General features: G+C 27.9%; 1 protein-coding gene across 3 annotated transcripts; it reads left to right on the forward strand.

The window, feature by feature from the left end:
• The first annotated feature begins 19 nt into the window (after positions 1-19).
• On the forward strand, positions 20-21,605 carry LOC107449255 (RNA-binding protein Pasilla). Of its 3 annotated transcripts, none has more exons than XM_016064742.5 (2): positions 20-158; positions 12,373-21,605. In XM_016064742.5, exon 2 carries the CDS (start codon positions 12,382-12,384, stop codon positions 14,188-14,190), a length of 1,809 nt encoding a protein of 602 aa, XP_015920228.2. In that variant the 5' UTR covers positions 20-158; positions 12,373-12,381; the 3' UTR covers positions 14,191-21,605. The 3 variants fall into 3 exon arrangements, with proteins under 3 accessions (XP_015920228.2, XP_015920227.2, XP_015920229.2); XM_016064741.5 differs by having other exon boundaries at positions 42-270; XM_016064743.4 differs by lacking the exon at positions 20-158 and adding an exon at positions 346-604.
• The last annotated feature ends 753 nt before the right edge of the window (positions 21,606-22,358 follow it).

The raw sequence follows: 22,358 nt of genomic DNA on the forward strand, positions 1-22,358 counted from the left end.
CTGCACGAGGCAAGGTTCACATTCCCAGAAAGTTACACGTGACTCACACATCTGTGAACTTCACTGCACGGCATAGCTAAATTTGCATCCGTAACTGCACACAGGATGAAGTGTGCCGACGAAACAAACAAGATTTAGTTTCCTGTTTTCGTAGTGAAGTAATATTTTATGTTTATAATTGTATATTAAATTTAAAAAAAAAATATGTCAGAAATTGACAAATGGGAAGTAATGGGGAAGGATAAATATTTGCCTGAAAAGGACCTGAAGGTATAAAAATCCAGGAACTTTTTTTTTTTTAAAAATATATTATAATTTTTTACTATTTTATTTATTTTTAATTTATTGCAAAATTTTTATGTATTGATCTTTCCTAATTCTATCCATTCGCTCTCTTTGCCCAATATTTCGTAATTCAATCTTTTGGCAGACGACAGTAGTCAATATGTCATAACAGGAATCTCAACCCAGCTCCACCATAATGATAGCTACGAGCTAATAATTTGCTTACGTGGTAAGCATTAAATTATTAAGGGCAGTACAGATTACTACTACTCAAGTCGATTTACTAGGAATTGAAAGATGTTATATATTCCTTCAATGGGTGTGTACTTAAATTTCAAATTGAATATTGATTTACTTTAACAGTCCGTCGAAATATCACTTTATCAATTTCGTGACATTCCGATAGTAAAGTGGGTTTTAACTAATGAGGGACTATTAAACGTTATTAAGTTAAAATTTGATTCATTAGCTTAAACATCGATTGAAAGACATTGTATAATTCATAAATAGTTTGTTAAAGAATCGCGATTACTTAATACACTTTCAATATCGGTCTGTAAAGTAATTTACTATTTTTGTTTTGAAATATTTGTTTTTTTGTTGATTCTCGATTTAAATTAAAACAGAGTTTTGTTTCTTTGAGGATTCATCAAAAAATTTCTATTTTTCATCACAGGAAATTTGTATTTTAACTAAATCCTCTGGTCTAAGTTAAACCAAAGAATAATTGTTCTTAAAGATTTTTTATCTTATATTGTTAAAATTATGCGCTATCTTTAATATATTTGATTTAATTTAATAATACAAGGTGGATTTGTTAATTTTTTCAATAATTGTATTAAGATCTGATAAAATTAACTAATATTTACTATTATAAAAATGCATGTGGTAAAGTGTTTTCAAATTAAATCAGCTCTTTGATATTTAATTTTATGATTTTCCATATGCTTTCCTTTAGTTTTTTTCCATTATTTTAATTTTTTTGTATTTAATTTGTTTAGGAACCAATTATTTAGTTTAATAATGCAAACTTGATATGCTTATTGAGTGAATTTCAGTGAACCTATTAAGTATGCTTGTTAAAACTACTAAGTTCCAATCAACAAAAGTTTCCATTTTTGTTATGTGTTTATAAAATATTTATTACTTTAATTATTTTACACTGTATCAAATTGTTATGCACAAGTCATACAAGTGTCATTAAACTTTTTAATATAATAAATGTAATGCATTTAAGATTTGTTTCTTAAATATTATAAATTACTTTTGTTATTAAAGTATTTCAGATTTTGTCCTCAATTTATGTTTCACATATTATTGCAAATGGGGTTTTTGATTTAAGTAGAATTTGTGATAAAGTTTTCAATTTATTAAATATTTTTGCTTTTTATAATTAGTAAGTGATATAGATGTTAGTTTGCAACATTATTTTGAAAGAAGAGTTATGCAACATTTCTGTAAGAGAATTATTCTGCAATATTATTTTGGTATTTGAATTGTTTTACATTATTTATTGCATAGGTCTGGTGTTTGCTATTTGCAAAAGAAAGGGAAAAAAAGATTCTGAGAATTTTGGGATACTGATATTGATCTTATTTTCTTTTCCTTTTCAGCATTATAATGTATATTGTTGAACTTGAAAATTGTCTTTATATCAGTAGTATCTGCATAAAACAGTGTCCCATAAAATTTATATTATACCTTGCTTTTCTTAATAGTGTGTTATTTCATCTGTAGAAAAATGCTATTTTTAAAATAATGGAAATTTTAGATTAGTCTAACTAATATTTTCTTAATTTCAAACTAAAATATGTTAATTTTTTTTAAACAAAAATAAAAGTTTTCTTTTAAGATGTCTTTTTAACAGAACCCAAGAACACATTTCAGTTTAAGTTTTCTGAGTCTTACTTAAAGAATTAAATTAATTGCTTGTAATCAACTCCTATATTTGGATATTTTTTAATATTTGTTACTGTGTTTAATATTTTTTTAAAAATTAGCTGTAATACTGATTGTAAATTAAAAAGCATATGTAGATCTGTTACAAATTCATTAAATTGGTAGAAATGTTTATTGAATAAATAACATAGGTACTTTATTTTAACATAGGTACTTAACACCTAACCAACTTATTGGGCTGTTACTTCCAAATGTCTACACCTGATATTGTTCATCAGTATGTGCCAGGGCAAAAGTTATGAAAGTTTATATTATGTCATTTGAAAATTTACACAAAAAGACTTGAAATTTTTATACTGATTAGTCTATCTTCTATGTTATCTAGTTACTCTAAATATAGTTACTCTATAGTTTAGTGTCAAACTAATATATCATAGAAATGATGTTTTAACTTTATTATTTTAAACAGTTTTTGTTTATTTAAGAGAAGATAATTTCTAAAGTTGATGGTGGGATGAATAGGTAACATTTAATGAATTTCAAATTAGAGTATCAAGAAAAAAAGATTCCTAATCAGTTAAAGTGCATTTTTAACAGGAGCTAAATATATATTTTAGAATGAGTTTTGTCTTATTTATTTTTAAAATATTAAGTGCTTATTAAATGTCATTCTTGTAACTTACTTTGATATCAGTTACTACATACTTTGTTATTTTGAAAACATTGTAATAATTTAAATTAAAGTACAAATTTAGATGTGTTTGTTATAAGCATTATATTTTTTGATGAGCTATAAACATAAGCCCCACCCAACTAAATTCATGGTTAATTTTTAATATCAACCTCTGGAATAGTCTGCACTATATGCAAGTTATCACCAAAGCTTTTACATTATGTCATTTGAAAATTTCCACACAAAGATCTTTGATTTTTGACATTGACCTATCTATCTTAGTGTTGTCTGTTTACTTAATATAGTTTCTTCATGAAGCAATACCTCATAAAACTGGTATTTTCACTTTATTTTTCTTTAATATTTTTGTTGTTTCATCTTTAGAAGAAGTAATGTGAGAGCAATAAAGTGATGGACATTTTAGATTCAACTGAGTGACATTTTATGTGTTTCAAATAAAAATAAGTAATAGTTTCAAAAGAAGAAAAAAAAGGATTCCTTATCAGTTACTGTGTGCTTTTTTTAGATTAGTTAACTATACATTTCAGTTTAAGTTTAAACTCATTGATTATTTGTGAAAGATTAAGTGCTTTATAAACTGATTTTCATTCTTGGAAACTACTTTAATATCAGTTACTACAAATTTAATTGGTTTTTAAAAATGCAAATTGAAATGTTTGTTTAGATACATAATTAATGAATTGGGATAGTTAAAAAAATATTTTAGAATCAAAAGTAACTTTAACACCACTCAACCAAATCCATAATTAACTTTACTTTTACCTTGCAATTATCTAAAAGTATAAAATAGGAACCAAAGCTTATAAAAAATAGTCACCAAAGTTCCTTATGAAATTTTTCTGAGAAGAGAAAAGATTGGGAATTTTGACATTAACTTGTCCTACCTGTGTATCTTAAATAATTCCTATTTACTTTAGTTTCAGCATAAAACTAATATTCTCTCTTTATTTATTTTTTATTCCATCTTTAGAAGGAAGTCCTTTTCAAATTAATGGGTATTTTGGGTATGGCTATGTGGCATTTTTTGAGTTTCAAACTTAAGCATGTTAAAGTTTCAAAACTTACTTTATCAAATTATATTTTAAGGTTAGGCTTATAGGTTCTTTTTCATAAACTGTTACAACATTCAATGTATTCTACTTTCTTTTTTAAAACCTACTTTAATATCCAATACTACACATGTAATGATTTTTTTAATTAACTTTGAAATACTTTATTTAAATTGAAATGCATATTTATATCTATTATGAATTTATGAAACGAAAAAAAAATGCTCTGTAATTAAATAATGTACTTTAACCTGACCCAATAAATTTCATAATTGGGTGCTTTTAAATGTCAGTCAGAGGAATCTTTTATATTGTGTCGTTTGAAAATTTGTACTTCACTTATCTGTAGTTATCTATTGGTGTCTATTTTTAGTATAACAATTTAAAAACTTTCTTCTCTGCGAAAAGCCTTTATTTAACTTAATGTTCATTATTTTTTGTAAGTCAAAATGATAATAAATTAAAAAAAATCGAGTTAAAAGAATGTCAATAATTGTTTTATATTGTATAGTTTAAAATTTTGTATAAAAAAGGTAACGAATATTTGTTACTACAATGTCTTAATTGGAGTGTATATTTAAAAGTAAACTGTCAAAGCTTTTAAATTCAGTTGCTTGCAGATTTATACTAGCTTTATTATCAGAAATATTGAACGATATCCCATTTGAAATAATGTCAACTATTTTCTAAATTTAAATTAGTGACACACCTTTTTGTTCAAATTGTACGATCTGTTTTGGAAAAATTTAAATAATTTCAAGCTGGAAAAAAAAAAAATTTTTTTTTAATTTTTGAGTAATCAAGATTATGACACAATAAAAGAACTTGATACTTACAACTACATTTTATGATTAAAAAATTTACTTTACACAAAATACTGGTATGTTTTATCTGCTGCATTTTTTGGTGACTATTTAATAATTTTCACAAATTAGCTTTACTCTTGTCTTGGTTAGGAGAATCGAAATGAATAAACACTCAATTTGAAAAATTCTGAGCCACCTCATAATAGCATTGAAAATAAATTTACACGACTATTTGAAAGTTCTTTAAAATATGCATGTTGGCTATTAAATTTTCAAAGCTAAAGTTATTGCTTTTATGGTATCAACAGTCACTGAAGTTTCTGTTTTCTAAAGCCCTATCCTTTACAGTCCTTGAATTTGTAATCAATGGTCAGTCAAAGTCATTTTGTAAGGAACACAACTCTCCTAATATTTCTTGAATATGGGTTCAATGGCTGATTGATATAGATATATATATTTATGTATGTTAATGCTCAAATATTCCTTAAAAATAAAATCAATACTCAATTTTTGTAATTTTCCAACATTTACCCCTCACCACTGCTAAAATGTGAAATCAATGGTCAATTAAGGTCTTTTCTAAAGCACTGCTTTTGTGTTAACATCTTGTAAGAGGAAAGTTTTCGTTATTTTTTAACCATAAACAACCAACCAAACTCTGAGTTTACAACTATCATTGTATCACTGTAGTCTTGTAATTTTTAACTCAACCAAGAAGACAAGAGAACTCCTGGATCAAGCTTTGAGAGAAATTAGCCACCCACACTTGCGATACATTGAGAGGAAAACCACAAGAATCTCCCACTCTTAACTCTACCGCAAGAGGATTCTAACCTATGATCCGTGGAGATATTTTATGACAGCACTGTGATTGGTGCAAGCCAGGTGCAGGATTCATATTAAACAGCCATTGCTGGGATTCGAATCTGGGACACCTGATTGGCGGGTGAGCTCTCTATCCCTTTAGCCACCAGAGCTATGGGATAAGTTGTCAAAACTGGGTCCTTAAATTTTCTATATCATGTACCCATTTCTGTATAGTTGAGGCAGTGTGCGCAACCTATTTGAGATTTTGACCTGCTGCTTAGCTTTTTGCATTACCTGGTTATATCCGACTGACAAGGTCTCAATTTTATAACTACTAACTACTATTTTAAAGAAAAGAAGACTTTGTCTATATTAACTTTTATTATTCTAACACTTTTTAATAATTCAAAATGGCTGTTAATCAGATGCTGAACTTAATTTAAAATAAATCAAGTCATCAAAATAAAATCAGTGGGATAAAAATCAAAATTTTTCAAATAATTTTTCTAAAACAGTGTCGCTGAAATACAAAAGCTTGTACTAGAGATGGCAAACCTTTTTCTATTAATGTGCCAAATAAAGTACAGGTGTATACTGAACACATTTTCATGTGTTCAGTATACACCGTATACTGAACCACTGAACCGTATGCCACTGTAAGAAACTGGTTTAATTTCAAACTATAAAACTGCTTGTACAAATGTAATTTCTGTTTAGTTATTAACTCATTTCAAATGGAAATCAAATAGTAGTTTAAATATCGATATTAAGGTAAGGTAAAATGTCTCAAAGCAGGCATCTATTATTGAAAGTAATAAAATTAAATGAAGGTTGGGTGTTTTAATTTTTTATAATAATAAAAATGTGATATATCAATAAATATATTAAAATTGCCTATTTTTTGGGGTTAAAAAATGGTGTCCTATTAAAAACTGACTAAATAAGCTTTCTACTTTTTAAAATACACTTATTTTACTTAGTAAACATTTTAGACAGTATTATATTTAAAAAATACACACATCAAATTCTATTTAGTGCGATACCTGTTGCCTGTTGATTTAGTGTGATACCTGTTCAGGGTGTCATTTATATTGAGTTGCAACTCGTAGCCTTTAGACAAGTAAAGTTTTTTTACGGTAATTTTTATATTTAATAACTCCTGATCACAACATTGAGCAAATTTCTTCATAGTTTGTAATCTAGTTTGGGTTCTTTCGAAATCACACTCATATATACTTCTCCAAAAAAAGTCATATGACACTAACTTCTATAGTGGGTGAAACACTAGTCAACCTTACATGCTAGAAAATGTCCTACTGAAACCCAAAATTGTTCATGTTTCTAAATCAGCCTTAATGGCCTTGAGTTTAGGATTTTTTTTTTTTTTTTAAATGTTTAAGGTTTTAGTAGATGAAAGTAGTTCAATATATACTTCAGTGTACCACAGAAACACCTGTCATGTGCCACCTAATGGCACATGTGCCTTAAGTTTACCAACTCTGTCCTATACTGAGTGTCACTCATCTCCAAACAACTTGGCGACTATCTGCAACTAATTTTATAAGATTTCTGATGTGTGGCAGCAGTGATCTTGTCATATAATCTTTTTATTATACAACCTTGACATTGCAGAATAAAATATATTTTTAGAAATTCCCTCCACACCTGCTTAGTACATTTCCTTAAATTTTTTTAAATAGATGCATTTTTGTAATTACTTTGTTTTATTGAAATAATTATTTGCCACACTTTTCTTTTTCTGCTAACACATTTGAATATGTAAAGTTAAGTAAGGAAGCCTTGGCAATAATTGATGGGGAAAAAAGCTGAATACATGGATTCCTTAACTGTCCTTGGTGAAAATTAAAGTAACATCTACAGATTGCTTACATTTTTAATTTCATAATGGTAGGAGGTGTCCTGTGTAACTTACCCTTGCAGTCACACTCTCTGGCACAATTTTTGATATTCATCAAGTGTGCATTAGATGGAACTCTAACAAGAATAAGAGTTTTTGTTATTTATCAAATATGATTCCTCATTAAAACAGTTAATGAATTTAAATAATATTTGCTTGCCTTCCTCACTCTGGAGAATTAAATTATTAACAATTTGATAATGATTAAGATGTCAGTTGATTTTTTTTTCAACTGTGATGACGATGTCAGAAAAATTTATGTGAATGTTGTAGTACTTGAAAATTTAATCTTAGGCAAAGTTAGTTAAAACAAAACAGCAAATTAATCTCTAACCACTTTTGTATACAGATGCAACTTCAATTGCTATTGATGATTTACAACAATATATTATCTCATCCAATATTGAAACTTGCTCCTTTAAATATGCTTGAAGAAATATTTAAAACAGGATTGCAATCAGCACTTTTTGAGTTTAAAAATTTATTTTATTATTGTACAATTTTACTTTGCTCTTACTATTTTATTCTTGTATTTAATGTGTGATTTAAAAATAAAAAATAAAAAGCATTTTTAAACACGCCAGTATATTACGAAATATATTGTCAGTCCTAAGTCTGCAAAAGTGTGAAGGAAAATGTTTTACAAGTGTCATTTTTCCACTAATTTTAAGTATTGTCTCTACTTAAAAGTTATTTTTAACTGTCTCTGAATAGTTAAACTGCAAGCATATGTCATAAGCTTAAAATATTTTCTGTATTTTAAGACTAAAAATATTGTAAATTGTTACTGTATTTCTTTAGTTGAATATCAATTCTCAGTATTTTAACAATTTCTATTCTTTTAAGTTATTTCATATAATAACTTAAATCGTGAAGTGATATCAATGATTAAGGCAATTATATTCTGAAGATGGTGTGTGAAGTGTTTTAAGAATTTTAGACAGGAGAGCAAATTTGTTTGACAGTGAAAAAATAGTCTCCAAAGAAATGTTTCTTTTTACCAAAGCTTAAGAAATTCTTACCCAAGTGTAAAAGATTGAACTAGCTCAAGTGTGAAAATTTTGATTTAACTAAGAAAAATCAAATACAAATGATTTTTTTCATCTAGTTTAAATAATTGTAAAATTTCAGAAATAGGTTTCTTCTAGAAGAAATGCCAAGCCCAATTTTAGAGAATCTCAGGAATAAATAAGTGCTGCAAAGAGTTAAAATAAAAATGAAGTTGCAAACTTCTTTCAAAGCTTATAAATTGTGCTAATTTCTTTTGTTTGAAATAATCCAATTTAAAATTGTGTACTTATTTGTATAGTATTTTGTGGTTTTATCATGAAGTCTCAATGATAATCTATATATGTTGATAAATGAAGTGCATTTTCAACAGCTTTTTTAATCTCAAGCTATCTGCTTCCTAGTATTGCAAAATATTGAACATTAATGACTTTTAGCATTAAAACATATGAACTTTTGAACATATGAAGAATTGAAACTCTTTTAAAACATATGAACTGTACTAATTTTTTTAATGTTGATGGTAATGCAATTAAAGTTTTGTACTTGTTAAAACAGTCTGTAAAATATTTTCCTATTGGTTTAACAATTTTAGAAAATTTGTATTTACATACTTATGAACACTTTATTTAATAGTGACAGAAAAATGAGCTTTTGTGAACCCCTCCTTCTCAAAAACATAATTTTTTCAAAAATTCTATTTTATGTCCTTTAATCACGATTTCTCAAAAACCAATCTAATGAAACTTTTGCACTCTTTTTCTATATTTGAGGCTAAATAAATCAGTAGTGGGATTCAACAGATATGCACACAACAGTTTTAAAATTTCTAATGTACTGCATCCTGGTGCTGAAAACTTCCCGATGCTGTTGATTTAAAACATTAAATTTCGACAGGAGTTTGTAGGAATAAGTATATTGTTGATTTTACTATTTTGGAGCATTTAATGTATCTCAATTATTCTAATAATTATTTTAGACTTGGTTTAAAAATGAAGAGACAAATAAGTTTAGGGGACTATTTTTCTAAGAAATCTGAAACACATTTTGAACTAGATGAAGAAACAACAGAACATGAAACGATAAACCACAACAATACATAAGAAATATTAAGGATAATGAAATTAAACTTCCTAAATGCTAGATTTAAGAAGGGTTTCAATGTTTTTTCCGAAAGATATGGAAGATTCAGTGGTGATTGCTAAGTGGTGCCATCGGGAAATGTAAAAAAAAAATCAAGCATCTTCAGGGGGAGGGAATTGAAAATCCTTCAATTCTAAGTATCACAACTTATGTCAGGATAACTTTAAACAGTCAAAATTTAATAGGATATGCAAAGTTGGGAAAAAATTAATGAAAAGTGCAGAGTCCACATGTAAAATGTTTAATACTGTGTACTGTTTGACAAAACATTGTTGTAAATTCTTAGACATTGAAGCTGAAATTGAGCTTCAAATAAAAAAGTGGACTGAGTTTGGAGTTTGGTCTCAATTCAAGGAAAACAGCAACGAAAACTGCAGACTTTATTACCAACAATAAAACGAAATGAAACACTTGTAAAATAAAAATAGATGTATTTAAAAAGTGTGTTATTATTGATGAGGTTTCAACTGCCTCAGCAAGCCAGTTTTAGTGATTTTTATTAAAATGGAAGATCCAGAAATCGCACCCTTCATCCTTGTCAGATTAGTTGGATTGCAAAAGCAACATTCTACATCAATTTTCAAAATTACGAATTTAAACAGCTTAGGATTTGGCAACAATTATTTAAAACAAAATCTAGCTGCATTTTGATCTAATAGAGCCAAGGTAATGGGGGAATGTCTGGAGTCAGTGCTCAAATTTTGAGTTGTTTTCCAAATAGCACTGTTTAAATCATCACTTTTAGCTTGTTTTAATTCACTCTAATAAGTTGATCTTTTAAAAAATTTTAGTGATAAAATTCACGAAATTTTTCATCTATTAAGCAAAAATCAGATTGAACTTATCGAGCTCTCAGAGCATCTTAGAAAGGAAATTATTAAAATTGGATGTGTCCTAAGCAACATGCAGTTTAACATCAACAGCTGCAGTTCGTCGTTCTGATCCATAATTAAATGAAAAATTCTTCAATGCCATAAGAGCAAAAACTTTCTAAAAGATCTGGCCCTCATGGTAGAAATCTCTATGTCGTCCAAAGCATTACCAGGAAGAAATTTGGATTTAATTATAGAAGGAAATTTGAATTAAAGTGCAATTAACGCTTTTGAAATGCTCAAGACTTTTAGTTCCAAAAAATTTGTATTAATTTTTGTGAGATCACAAAATCAAGTGTTTGCCACAGGAAATGTTGATAGATAGCATAATTCGAAATCTTAAAATGAGATTATTAAATACCTATACTTTATTTACGTCATGCAATAACAAGTCTGGTCAGAATCTTCTAAGTTTCATAAACTATTTGGAACTGAAATACAGGGAAAACAAAGATGACGTTTTTCCTTGAAGAGAAGCGGAAGATCATCTACCTCTGTAGTTTTTTTTGCATTTTTAAGTATTGGATAGACATTAGTAGCTCTAGGGATTATATTAAAAATGTTTTCAGAAGCATGAACAATCACATAATCCTTTAGAGTATTAAGAAAACAAAGAATATTACGAGAACTGTGACTCTAACCTGATGAGTAACCATTTTTCAGCACAAAAGAAACAGATTGACTATGAAAAAACATTTCAAATGTAATGTTTATTTCCCGGGATACTCAAGTGAGAAACAAGAAGTAGAGGAAGCTAGTGAAAAGCAATTTGGAAATATTTGAAAAATAATTCATTTAAAACTAAAATAGATACTTTTGTATACCTCCCAGTTTGTTTCTATTATGTTCTATATTATAACTTTTTCTTTCAGTACTGAAAATATTTTAAGAGTACCGGCTCTTAAAGGATTTGAATCCCTTCACTAAAATGTTTTTCTTAATCACAGTATATTTTATAAGGCAATACATGGCCTAAATCAAGTATATCATCAAATAATTTTAGGTGTGGTCTAGCTACATGTGAAACTTTCTGAGTTTCAGAAAAAAGCTAATCTTCTTTACTATTTTATATTTCAATTTTCACTCATTGCTATCTGAAGAAAAAAATTTTTAAATAATTTATTTCAGTAATTTTTAGTTTGAAAAAAATGTAACAGTTCAGTTTTTGACTTACTGTGTTAGGTATGTGATGTAAACTGCTATCTTCTGGTTGCGAATTGATCCAAATTTTGTTATTCCAATTACAGTAAGGATTCTTTTTTCTAAGGAGTTTCTAAAAACCAGTTCTCGGATACTTAGTTTTCAAAATTTTTATCTTATTATATTCCATTTCATATTGCTCAGGTTTTTTCAGAAAATTTTGTATTCAATTTTTTTCTTTTTTCCTTTACCGAACCACTCTTAATATATATTGTATATAGCCTTCCTGGGTGTTGTATGTAGAAATTGTTTCAGTTCATTTGTATGTGTTATTCCTAAAAATTTAATACATTTTTTCCCTCTCAAGATTACTTCCTAGGCTTGTTTTCAATTTATAATTAAGTCATAAATGATTTTACTGAGATTGCTTTTAGTTTTAGCAAACTATCAAAATTGAAAACAGCTCTTGTAACATTATCACAATATATTTATTAAGCTTAATTCATTTGTATGCTTTGAATTTTTTATAAAAATGTAAGATTTTCTTTCATTTCTTTTACATTTCAGAATAATTTTTAAAAAAATCTGCTTTGAAATTGAGTCAAAAATTTTTTTTAAATTAATGAACATATCAACTTTTTCTATAGAATTGCAATTAAATTTAGATACAAGCTCCTGGTCTTAGTACATTATAATGTTTGATTGGTAGGTAGGCAAATTATGCTTATTTCTGTTCTTTTTATGGTTACAGCTTTTGAAAATGGTCACTGCTCTTGAAGAAATTGATGACGAATCTGGATCTGATTTAAGTGAATCTAATAAAAGACAAATGGAGATCGACTCAGATAACGATGCAATAAAGCGATCCCACCAAAGCCTTTCAAATGGTACGTATCATTTTAAAATATTAGTACCGTCTATAGCTGCTGGAGCTATCATTGGCAAAGGTGGGGAAACCATTGCTCAGTTGCAGAAAGAAGCGGGTGCCAGAGTCAAGATGTCTAAGGCAACAGACTTTTATCCTGGTACAACAGAACGTGTTTGCTTGATTACCGGCAGCATCGAAGGAATCCTGCATATTCATGAATTCATAATGGGAAAAATCAAAGAAAAACCAGATCCTAATGCTAAAATGGCAATAGATTTTGATCACAAGCAACCAGCCGAACGAGAGAAACAGGTCAAAATATTGGTTCCTAATAGTACGGCAGGGATGATTATGGGTAAAGGGGGTAGTTACATTAAACAAATTAAGGAAGAAAGTGGTGCTTATGTACAAATATCTCAAAAGTCCAAAGACTATGCCTTAGCTGAACGCTGTATTACTGTTATTGGTGAAATGGATAGCAACATAATTGCCTGTCAAATGATCCTAGCTAAAATAGTAGAAGACCCCCAGAGTGGCAGTTGTTTAAATGTTAGTTATGCAGATGTCACTGGCCCTGTGCCAAATTTCAATCCAACAGGTTCTCCATATGCTAATCCTGATAGTGTTCCTAATGGTACAAACAAAAGTAATAACACAAGTTATAATTCAAATAGTAGTTTAAACAGTCTCAGTCCTACAGCAAATAGCAGTTTTCAAACCCCTCAAACCAGTGCTGCTTCTGCCCATGCAGCTGGAACTGTTACGTTTCCTGACATGCGTATGAGTGGCCCATCTATTCCTCCTGGTAGTATTGCTCAGATGATTGAAAATTTAAAACAAATGCTGAGAGGAAACTGCTTTTCGGAACAAGCAATTTCAGAGATTAGTGCAGCTATGATTACACTCGCTAATTACGGAATCAATGGACTAAATTTAAATCTTAATTGTTTTAGTGGAGTAGGTGAAGCTCCTGTTGATAGTAATCTTGGAATGGGGATGCCAAGTTCAGCAGCAGCTAGTTGTGCTATGACTTCTGGAGGAGTCACCAACATGGGCTTATATGCACCTGCCACCAGTATGTTGGGCATGGAAGCTGCTTCTAGCTCAGTCTCAGCATCAGGTCACATTGGAACGGCTTCGAATGTCTTTAGTCCCATAGGAAATTTTAATAGTGGAATGCCTGGATTAGGCATGGGTGCCATGGGACCAAGCTTTTCTACTCCAACCTCATCCCGCTCTAATGACCGTTTCCTCATGCAAGAAGCACCTCCTGTCTTTGAACCTTTTCGTAGAACCTCACCTACCCTTGCTTCACCGAGTGCAGCTGCCTTACCTGTAAATAATAATTCTTTTGGATTGGGGACTGGATTGAGCTCTGGGTCGTCTAGTTTAAGAAAAAGTCCAGGGCCTGGAGATAGGCAAATGATTGATGTCACAAAGACTGAGATTGAAGTAGGAGAAAATATAGTTGGTGCAATATTGGGTCCTTGTGGAAAAGCATTAGTGGAAATTCAGAAGTATAGTGGAGCTAATATTCAGATCTCTAAAAAGGGCACCTATGCTCCTGGCACACGAAATCGTATAGTCACCATTACTGGTCTGCCAGGTTCAGTCACTGCTGCTCAGTATCTCATTGAATCGCAAATTGCTGAAGAAGAAATCAAAAGAGCTCATCAGAATAACATGGGTGTTATGCATTAACAAGAACTTCATATAGCTTCTTCCTATTATACCTTCACATGGCTTATCCATATTTCCTCCGAGTTCAAAAAGAAAATTATGTGTGATGCAAAGCTGTTGGTGATTTGAATCCAAGCACCTATTTTTTTTTTTCTGTGGTTTTGAGAGAATAAATTTCCTGCTAAATCAAATCATCTTAGCATTATTATATTCAACAAGGCTTATTTCATTTGAAATGAACTGAAGTAATTCAATTTACATTCAATGTTTGATGGCAGAGTGCAGCAGATTGTGTATTCAGGCGTATCTGAAGTCCCATTTAAGATTATTCCAAGGACTGATTGTTATTGTTATTTAAGTCACGTTAGCTATTTGATGCACTTCTGCTACGAACTTCATAAACTATCTTATTAGTATTGCATTATTTAATTCTTTTGTACCTTTGTGGGAAATCTTGTTCTCTGACTTAACAGATTATATTAATATCTTTTATAAACAAAAATTGTTTTTTTGCTAAGTCATTTTGTGTAATTTGCTTCTTTTTTTTTTTTTCCTTTTGTTAAAAGTTGATGTGTTTCTTAAGAGAATGCATGCTATAGAAACAGGGATGCCAACTATCACAATTTTCCGTAATTTCTATGAGTTTTAGTTCCAATTACGGAATTACAGAATGCCTTAAAAGCCTAAAAAATAGCATTTATTGATACTTCCTTATTTCTTAATTTAAAACAGTCTCTTATATTTCGTTTCGTTAATGTGAATCTTTCTTTTTTTATTTACAATTGAACTTATTTTTTTATTCTGTTGTAGATGTGAAGTATTTGTAATCCTTTTGAAACTATTAAGACTCAGAGGTGTCAATTTTTTAAAATTAAATACATTGAAATGCATTTTACTGTATCAAATGTTTAGTTTTAAATTATAATATTAGGTACTAATTATAGAGAATAACCTCCTTTACTACAGAAGAAACGTTACTGCAAGTTAGCATCCCTGCATATTATAGGAATTACATTTTTATCATAAACATTCTTTGTATAACATTGTAATTTAGAGTGTGATGAAATATTTATTTTTTAGGATTATTAAATTTTACAAATCTTTTATTTATGCTTACATGATCTTGTCTAGTTATTTGAGAATATCAAATTCCTTACTGTTTTTAAGTATATAAAAGAATCAAATTCTTACTAAATCAACTGAGAGATTTTTATTCGCAAATGTATGGTCTGGACTCTATTTAAGTTGAAAAATATATGGCTATAAGAACTATAGAAAAAAATTGCATGTATTTGTCTTGTCCTTTACTAAAAAGATATTATTTAGCTTTATATTTTAATCATTAATTTTATCAAATGATTCAAATATAATTCTGGTTGTAAGTAAATATATTTGTGTTATTAAATGAATATTATTGTTATTAATAGATATAAAGTCATATATTATAAACATCTTATAAGTTATTGAGTTCATTCAAAATATTTTTATTTTTGAATATTTTGTTATGAAAAAATTATTTGTTTTTGTTATTTTGTGTGTTGTTATTTTTCTTATTTGTCGACTCAATTTTATGCATGTAATTAGGTTTACTGTTTGTTTTAATTTTTCAATCTTCTAAAAGCATATCAGAATTCTATCTTTTTTTTTTTAATAAAAAAATATCTTAATAAAAAAGAACTTCAGTTTTTAATCTATTATTTTTTATGCAGTGGTAAGAAATTTAAAAAAAAAAAAAATTATAGTTTTTAAATTTTCATGTTTATGTGCTTACATATCTCATATTTAAGTGCCTTTTGTCTAGCTCTGATAATTTACATTACTTTATTTACATTACCTTATACTTCTGTAAATTGTGTAAGCTATTAACAATAATAGCTCAGATAATTTTAGTGACTAATTGCAGGATGAAATATTTTGAGGAAGTGAATTCATAGTTAAAATGATAATTCAGACTTATGATCAATTTGATTAATTAAAAAATACTTACATTTAATCAGCTTTCAAATAATTTTCCATGTAGAATGTATATATTCATACCATAGTATAAATTACCATAATTTAATTTGTACTAGTGATAAAAATGACATGCAATACATCCAGTCACTATGTATTGATCCATTACTGAGAAAGTGCATATTACCCATTTGCATACATGTAAATAAAACATAAAAAGCCACAGCATTTACATCATTTCCATTATTTAGTTTACAGATTACACGTGTCTGAGCATATCTAATTTATTTAATTTTTTATTACTTATGTACTGTGCAATAAAATTTTGAGTGTAAAAAAAAATGTGCAATGTGTGTCACATAGAAATAAAGCACTTTGGCTATATTTTTGTCTTTTTTATGTGTCACATAAAAATATAGCACTTAGACTAATCTCTGGTTTGGTTTTCATGTGACTCATAAAAATATAGCACTTTAGCTATATTAAGGCTTTGTTTTATGTGACACATTAAAATGCAGCACTTAGACTATATTTCAGACTTTTTTTTTCATGTGACACATAGAAAAATGTAGCACTTGGGCTATATTTCTGTTTTATTTTATGTGATACATTCTGCATAAAAAGATGCTATGCATTGAAAAGTTTATGATAAACTTGTGGTGTATTATCCAAACATTAATTCTTCTATCTTCAGATTTTTTTTTTATTGTGTAATCTCTGTAAGAAAACTATTTCTGTTAAACTGTTTCAGAAATTTATTGATATCATGTTATTTAATACATACTTTTTCTCGCCAATTCCGCATATTAGTATTGCTATATGCTTTAGAAAAGCAATGTTATCACCTGTCACATAATCACATTCATCTTTATTTGCAACTTCATGATTAATATTATCGTGGCCAATGATATTTCATTTCTTTTTTGATGACATATAGTCTGCTGTAAATTTTAGAACAGGTTTTTCTTTATTGGCAACATTCTTTAATGCAGACAGAATTATCTCCTCTTTGTATTAAAGAATGGTGCATTGTTATGATTTCTGTAATTTAAAAAACTATGAAATATATCACTAATCTGCCTCATTTGTTTTGTGTCATAAGTCATCATACATATTTCAAAATATTATTATAATACATATTAATGCTTAAATTAACTGAAATTCACATAAAAAGATTGACATACTTAAAATATTTTATAGAAATTCCTTGTGTTTTATTCCTCATTAGAATTATTAAATGAGATAAACTTTTGAAGTTTTCTTATTTGCTTGATGATTTGCATAAAAATATTCATTACGTTTTGAAAAATTGTTCGAATCATGTGCAATTTTAAATAATAAGAACAGTTCATAAATTAGTGAATATTAATTTTAACTCTTAGTACTCGGAGCGCTTATCTCAATGAGAATCGCTCCGGTAAGTTTGAATGCTGTTTAATTATTTTTATTTATTTAGTTTTTTTAATAGTTTATGCTTTTTAAAAAAGATTGTATTTTTAATATTTTCAAGTTGATGAAAACTAATGTGTAGAAATGTTTTTTTTTTTTTTTCTCCTTTCTATTTTGTGCTTGCATTGAGAGAACTTAGGGAAACTTTAAATCTAATTTATAACTGCAGTAGAGCCTTAATTACCTAAAGCATAATGGACTGGAAATTTTTCTGATATTTTAAGTTGGACCTCTAGTGAGATAGCTTCTCTAAACTACTGTATTGCACCAATTTGCTACAAAATTTAAATTCTTGTTCCAAAAGTTGCTCTAAAAGACTTGTTTTAAAGGACTTGTTTTAAAAATATGCTCAGAAATATATTCTTCAAAATTTATATTAACTAGTTCTGAAAAAATGCACCAAAATATACTTTTTTCTCCAATTTTTATTAGACTTGCTCTAAATATATGCTCCAAAATAGCATTAGATTCGTTCTAAATTTTTTTTGTTAGATTATAGGAAAAGTTGTAATTTTGTACTTTATTATTTATTCTGCATTAAAACAACAAAAGAAAAATATCTATCTTAAAACAGCAATAAGTAGAGTAAAATTGCTTTCATTCAGAAGTATGAATTTTGAAATTTTATAGATTATTTCAATTGCAAAATTCAGAAATATGAAACTACTGCTTCAACTCATTACAAAATACCTTATCACAACGACAAGTTTATCTGATAGAAAAATTAAATTTCAATATTGTTTAGAATACAAAAACAGTTGTAAGATTTTATCACCAATTATTGTAAAGCAAAAAAAAAAAATCCTAACCTAAAGTAAATCTTTCAAAAATATTTTTTATATTGAGCTACTAAAAGAAAGCTAGCGACACTGAATCTGCCTAAGTTATTGTAATTTGATTAATCCTGATTGCAAGAATAATTTAATTTAAATTCTATGGATAAGTGATGTCTGGTTAATCAAAATATGTAAATATCTGAAGTCTGGTTGATTGAAGCTCTACTGTATACTATCCCGATATATGTTTAAGTAATAAAGAAAAAAAGCTGTTTGGAATGTTAGGTAAATTTTTTTTTTGTGTAGTATTAAAAGACTAACTAATATGGAGTAGGAATTTTCTACTCCGCACACATGAATAATTTATCGTGAGAAGAGAATTACCTCTATAATTATTCATAATCATTTGTATAATATATTAAAGAGGCTTATTTGCATACTTATTATTTACTTGTATTTATTTATGGTGGATTTATTCAAAAAAAAAAAAAATAAAGAAAATCTACTGTACTAATGGTCTCTGTATTCCTAATGAACGCAGAGGTATCCTACAGATAGATCATTCTGGATGATTTAATAATTAGTGTTCTAATTAGTGAAAGATTAGAACACTGAGGTGAAATACTGTGTGTGAGTTTCAAATGTGGATTGTATGTGAACATGTTCATTCGCACGATGAGTGTGATTGGCCTCTAATTTTAATGTATCTAGAAATTAATCACAAAATATTCTTAAAGTGAATGCTTATATTATTTATTTGTTTGTTTTGTTTGATGTTAAACTAATTTATTAGGGATATTTATACATATTTTCAATGGTCTGTCGGCTTTTTCTGTTGCTATATAATTAATTCAGTGATTGGTGTTTCTCCCCTCCCCCTCCTAATTGATTATTGATAATATTTTTCCTGTTGATTTGATATTTTGCTTGAATCATCTAATTGCAATTATCAGGATAATTATTGTTAACTACTAAAAGTGCTATTATCACTTTATTATAAGTGCTATTATCAAATTATTAAAAATTAATGTTATTAGTCTTATAAAATGGAGATTTTTTAGAATAACCAATTATAAGTTCTTGTAACTGGGCTTAAAAAAAAAAAATTCTGATCGCTCGTGTCTCGACTCGCATTAAATCCTGATAACAAAACTATTGAATGTAAAAAAAACTCTTTTTGCATAGGAATTCATTGTATAATATATATTAGTGAATTCTAATTGTTATTTATGATTGTACAAAAGGGCTGGATATCCCTTTATTTCAGATACATTTCTAAATTTCGTAATCATGATCATATTTTTTTATGCATACTTAATTTCTATGTTAAATTTATTGAGTAGAAAGATTATCTTGTCCCTTTAAATTTATTTTCTTTATTAGAATTTTTATTTAAATGCAGTTGAGTGAACTATGTATAGGTTTATCCCATGTCTAATGGACCATCATTCAGCCCGGCATCACAGTTTCCAATTTTGATTAAATGTAGTTAAAAAATGTCTAGACCTGTCAAGCTAAGTTTTGCAATGACTAAGCTTAACACTAAGCAGTAAATAATATGGGACGAATAAACTAACTAATAACTAAACTGATATGGAAGTTATGTTTAACCTTAGACGTTTGGCCCTTAGATTTTATATAGAATTGATGACAAGGTCACCTAGCCCTATAAATTTGGTCAAATTGAACTTGTAATATTTGAGCAAGAAGAACCTTAAATAAGACTATGATATGTAAAAGTTTAGCTTAACTTTTAGTCTGAAAAATCTAGGTTTTAACTTTGGATTTGTTAATTTGTAGATGATGTAAAACTGAATTCTACAATGTTACAAAGAGAGCAACATATTAAGATGGAAAAAGAACCTTAAATGGAATTATAATATGAATAAGTTAGGCTTAACATTTTAAATATATAGAATTTGTCCACAGATTTCACGTAAATTTGTGGACATCAGCGATAACTTGACATATCAAACTATGTTCTGCAATATTTAAAAATAAGCTAAGCAATTGAAACTGCACAAGGAAAGTCTAAATTAAAACTAAATACGAAAAAGTTAAGCGTTACTTTACATTTTAAAAATATATAAATTTTATTTCCAGATTTCGACTTGATTTGTTCATACTCATTAAGGAATGCTATTGTACTTCTAAAAAATATAAATTTTTCAAATTATTGCAACAAAGATAATATAGAAAGTGTTAGTTATTTTTAAAGTTTCACATTTCTTGTTTGAATGGTTTTATTTTAACTAGCATTAGAAACAGTAAATTGTAATTTTATTACAATGCTTAGTTAATTTATTTACCTTTTAGGATTTGCATTTTAATTATTAAATTTAGCCTGATCCTGATGAAAAATGATCCCTCTAAAATTTGTTAAATAATAATTCTCTGTTTATGATGTATATTACGAAAACTGAAATAGAGACATTCAAACGGAGTATGGGAAAATTTAAACTTTCTGGGAAACATAAAATGAAATTGAAATAGACATTCTAACTTGATTAGTAATAATTCTCTGTTTATAATATTAATGAAAAAATTGAAATAGACATTCGAATAGAGTACGAGATAGTCAGTGTTTTAAAAAAAAATCCTAAAGATTATTATTTAAATTACTATTTTCGAAAATTTTTCTGCTCAACCAGCTTATGCCGATTTTCAAAATCACAAATCTTTTACCTGCTTAAAATTTAAGCTGCAGTATTTAATTTGACAGAGAAAGGTATCAAAATTAGAAACGGTGACGCCACCCCTGGTCCAGATGAATTGAAATGTCCTTAATTTATTTTCAAATTCTAGTTATTTGTTTTATATTTTCTATTTAAATGAACTTGAAGGGAAAAAAAACTTAGGAAAAACTGACCACTTGCATTGTTGATTAAAAAAAAAAAATTTAAACTTATAATTATTTGTAACTGTATTTTTAACTATGTTTAATATCTTTGATTGTGTTTACATCTTGATAGTCTGTGATATTGTTGGTAATGGATGAGACATCATCAATTTTATACATTCACTACAAAGCAGGAGCTTTGAATGGCTTTCTGTGTAAGATTCAACGTTTCAATGAGTTTTCTACATTTTGTAAAATGAAATGAGGTTTTGTTTTTATTTAAACATAAAAATTATTTTTTGTTTTCTCATCTTACTAAATTTGGTGTCAAATTTAAGTCTACTAATACTCTATGTTAATATTTGACTGCTTTGTAAAGAACATTATCTTTTGAAAAATAAACACATATGAATCAGGAATCTAGTTGTTATATTTACATGTTGTGAACACACATTAAAAGTTCTTATGAATGAGGAATCCAATTATTATATATTATGGAATATATATTAATCTGGAATTAATTATTAAATTTATTATAAGTTAGAAAATTAGCTATTATATTTATATGTTAAGAACATATATTAATCTTATAATGAGGGAAACAGGTGTGGTTGAAATTGTATTCTATAATTGAAGATTGTGATGAAAACTGGATCATAATTAATAAAACTTTTTTTTAGTAGTATTTGCAGAGCTCGAGATACAAATTATAATTTTATCCATAAGACCTAAGTTAAATAAATTTTGTAAAATAATATTAATAAGGACAGGCCATGGTAGATAAATCCCCTATGCCTAAATAAAAGCCAAATTGAAAAGTGATTGAATTGTTCTCAACAGACAGTTAGGAGCATAGAAAGAGAACCAAGGTTGGTAATTTATTGAAAGATAACATAGCCAAAAACAAAGCCAACCCCCCATAATCAATATTAATTTGAAAATAATTTGGCGAAAGAAAATCGCCAGAAAGATTGAGAATTAGTATAACCATGTAAGTGAAGACAGTGAATTTAGGAGTGTACATTAGTATTTAAAAAAAGTTAGCCGTTGCATTGGTCGATAAGAAAAGAATAAAATATTTTATATTCGCTCTTTATAAAATGGAATAAAAATTAAATAATTGATTTAATTTAATTAAAATTCGATTAAGAATGATTAAAAAAATAAGTTTA

Source organism: Parasteatoda tepidariorum, chromosome 10 (assembly GCF_982258835.1).
Source record: "Parasteatoda tepidariorum strain Cologne lab strain chromosome 10, Ptep-v5.0, whole genome shotgun sequence".
NCBI lineage: Eukaryota > Metazoa > Arthropoda > Arachnida > Araneae > Theridiidae > Parasteatoda > Parasteatoda tepidariorum.

Coding starts and splice junctions, on each gene's coding strand:
- LOC107449255 (XM_016064741.5), top strand. CDS start 205: ATGTCAGAAATTGACAAATGGGAAGTAATGGGGAAGGATAAATATTTG. Junction 271..12,372: donor TGCCTGAAAAGGACCTGAAG/GTATAAAAATCC, acceptor TTATGGTTACAG/CTTTTGAAAATGGTCACTGC.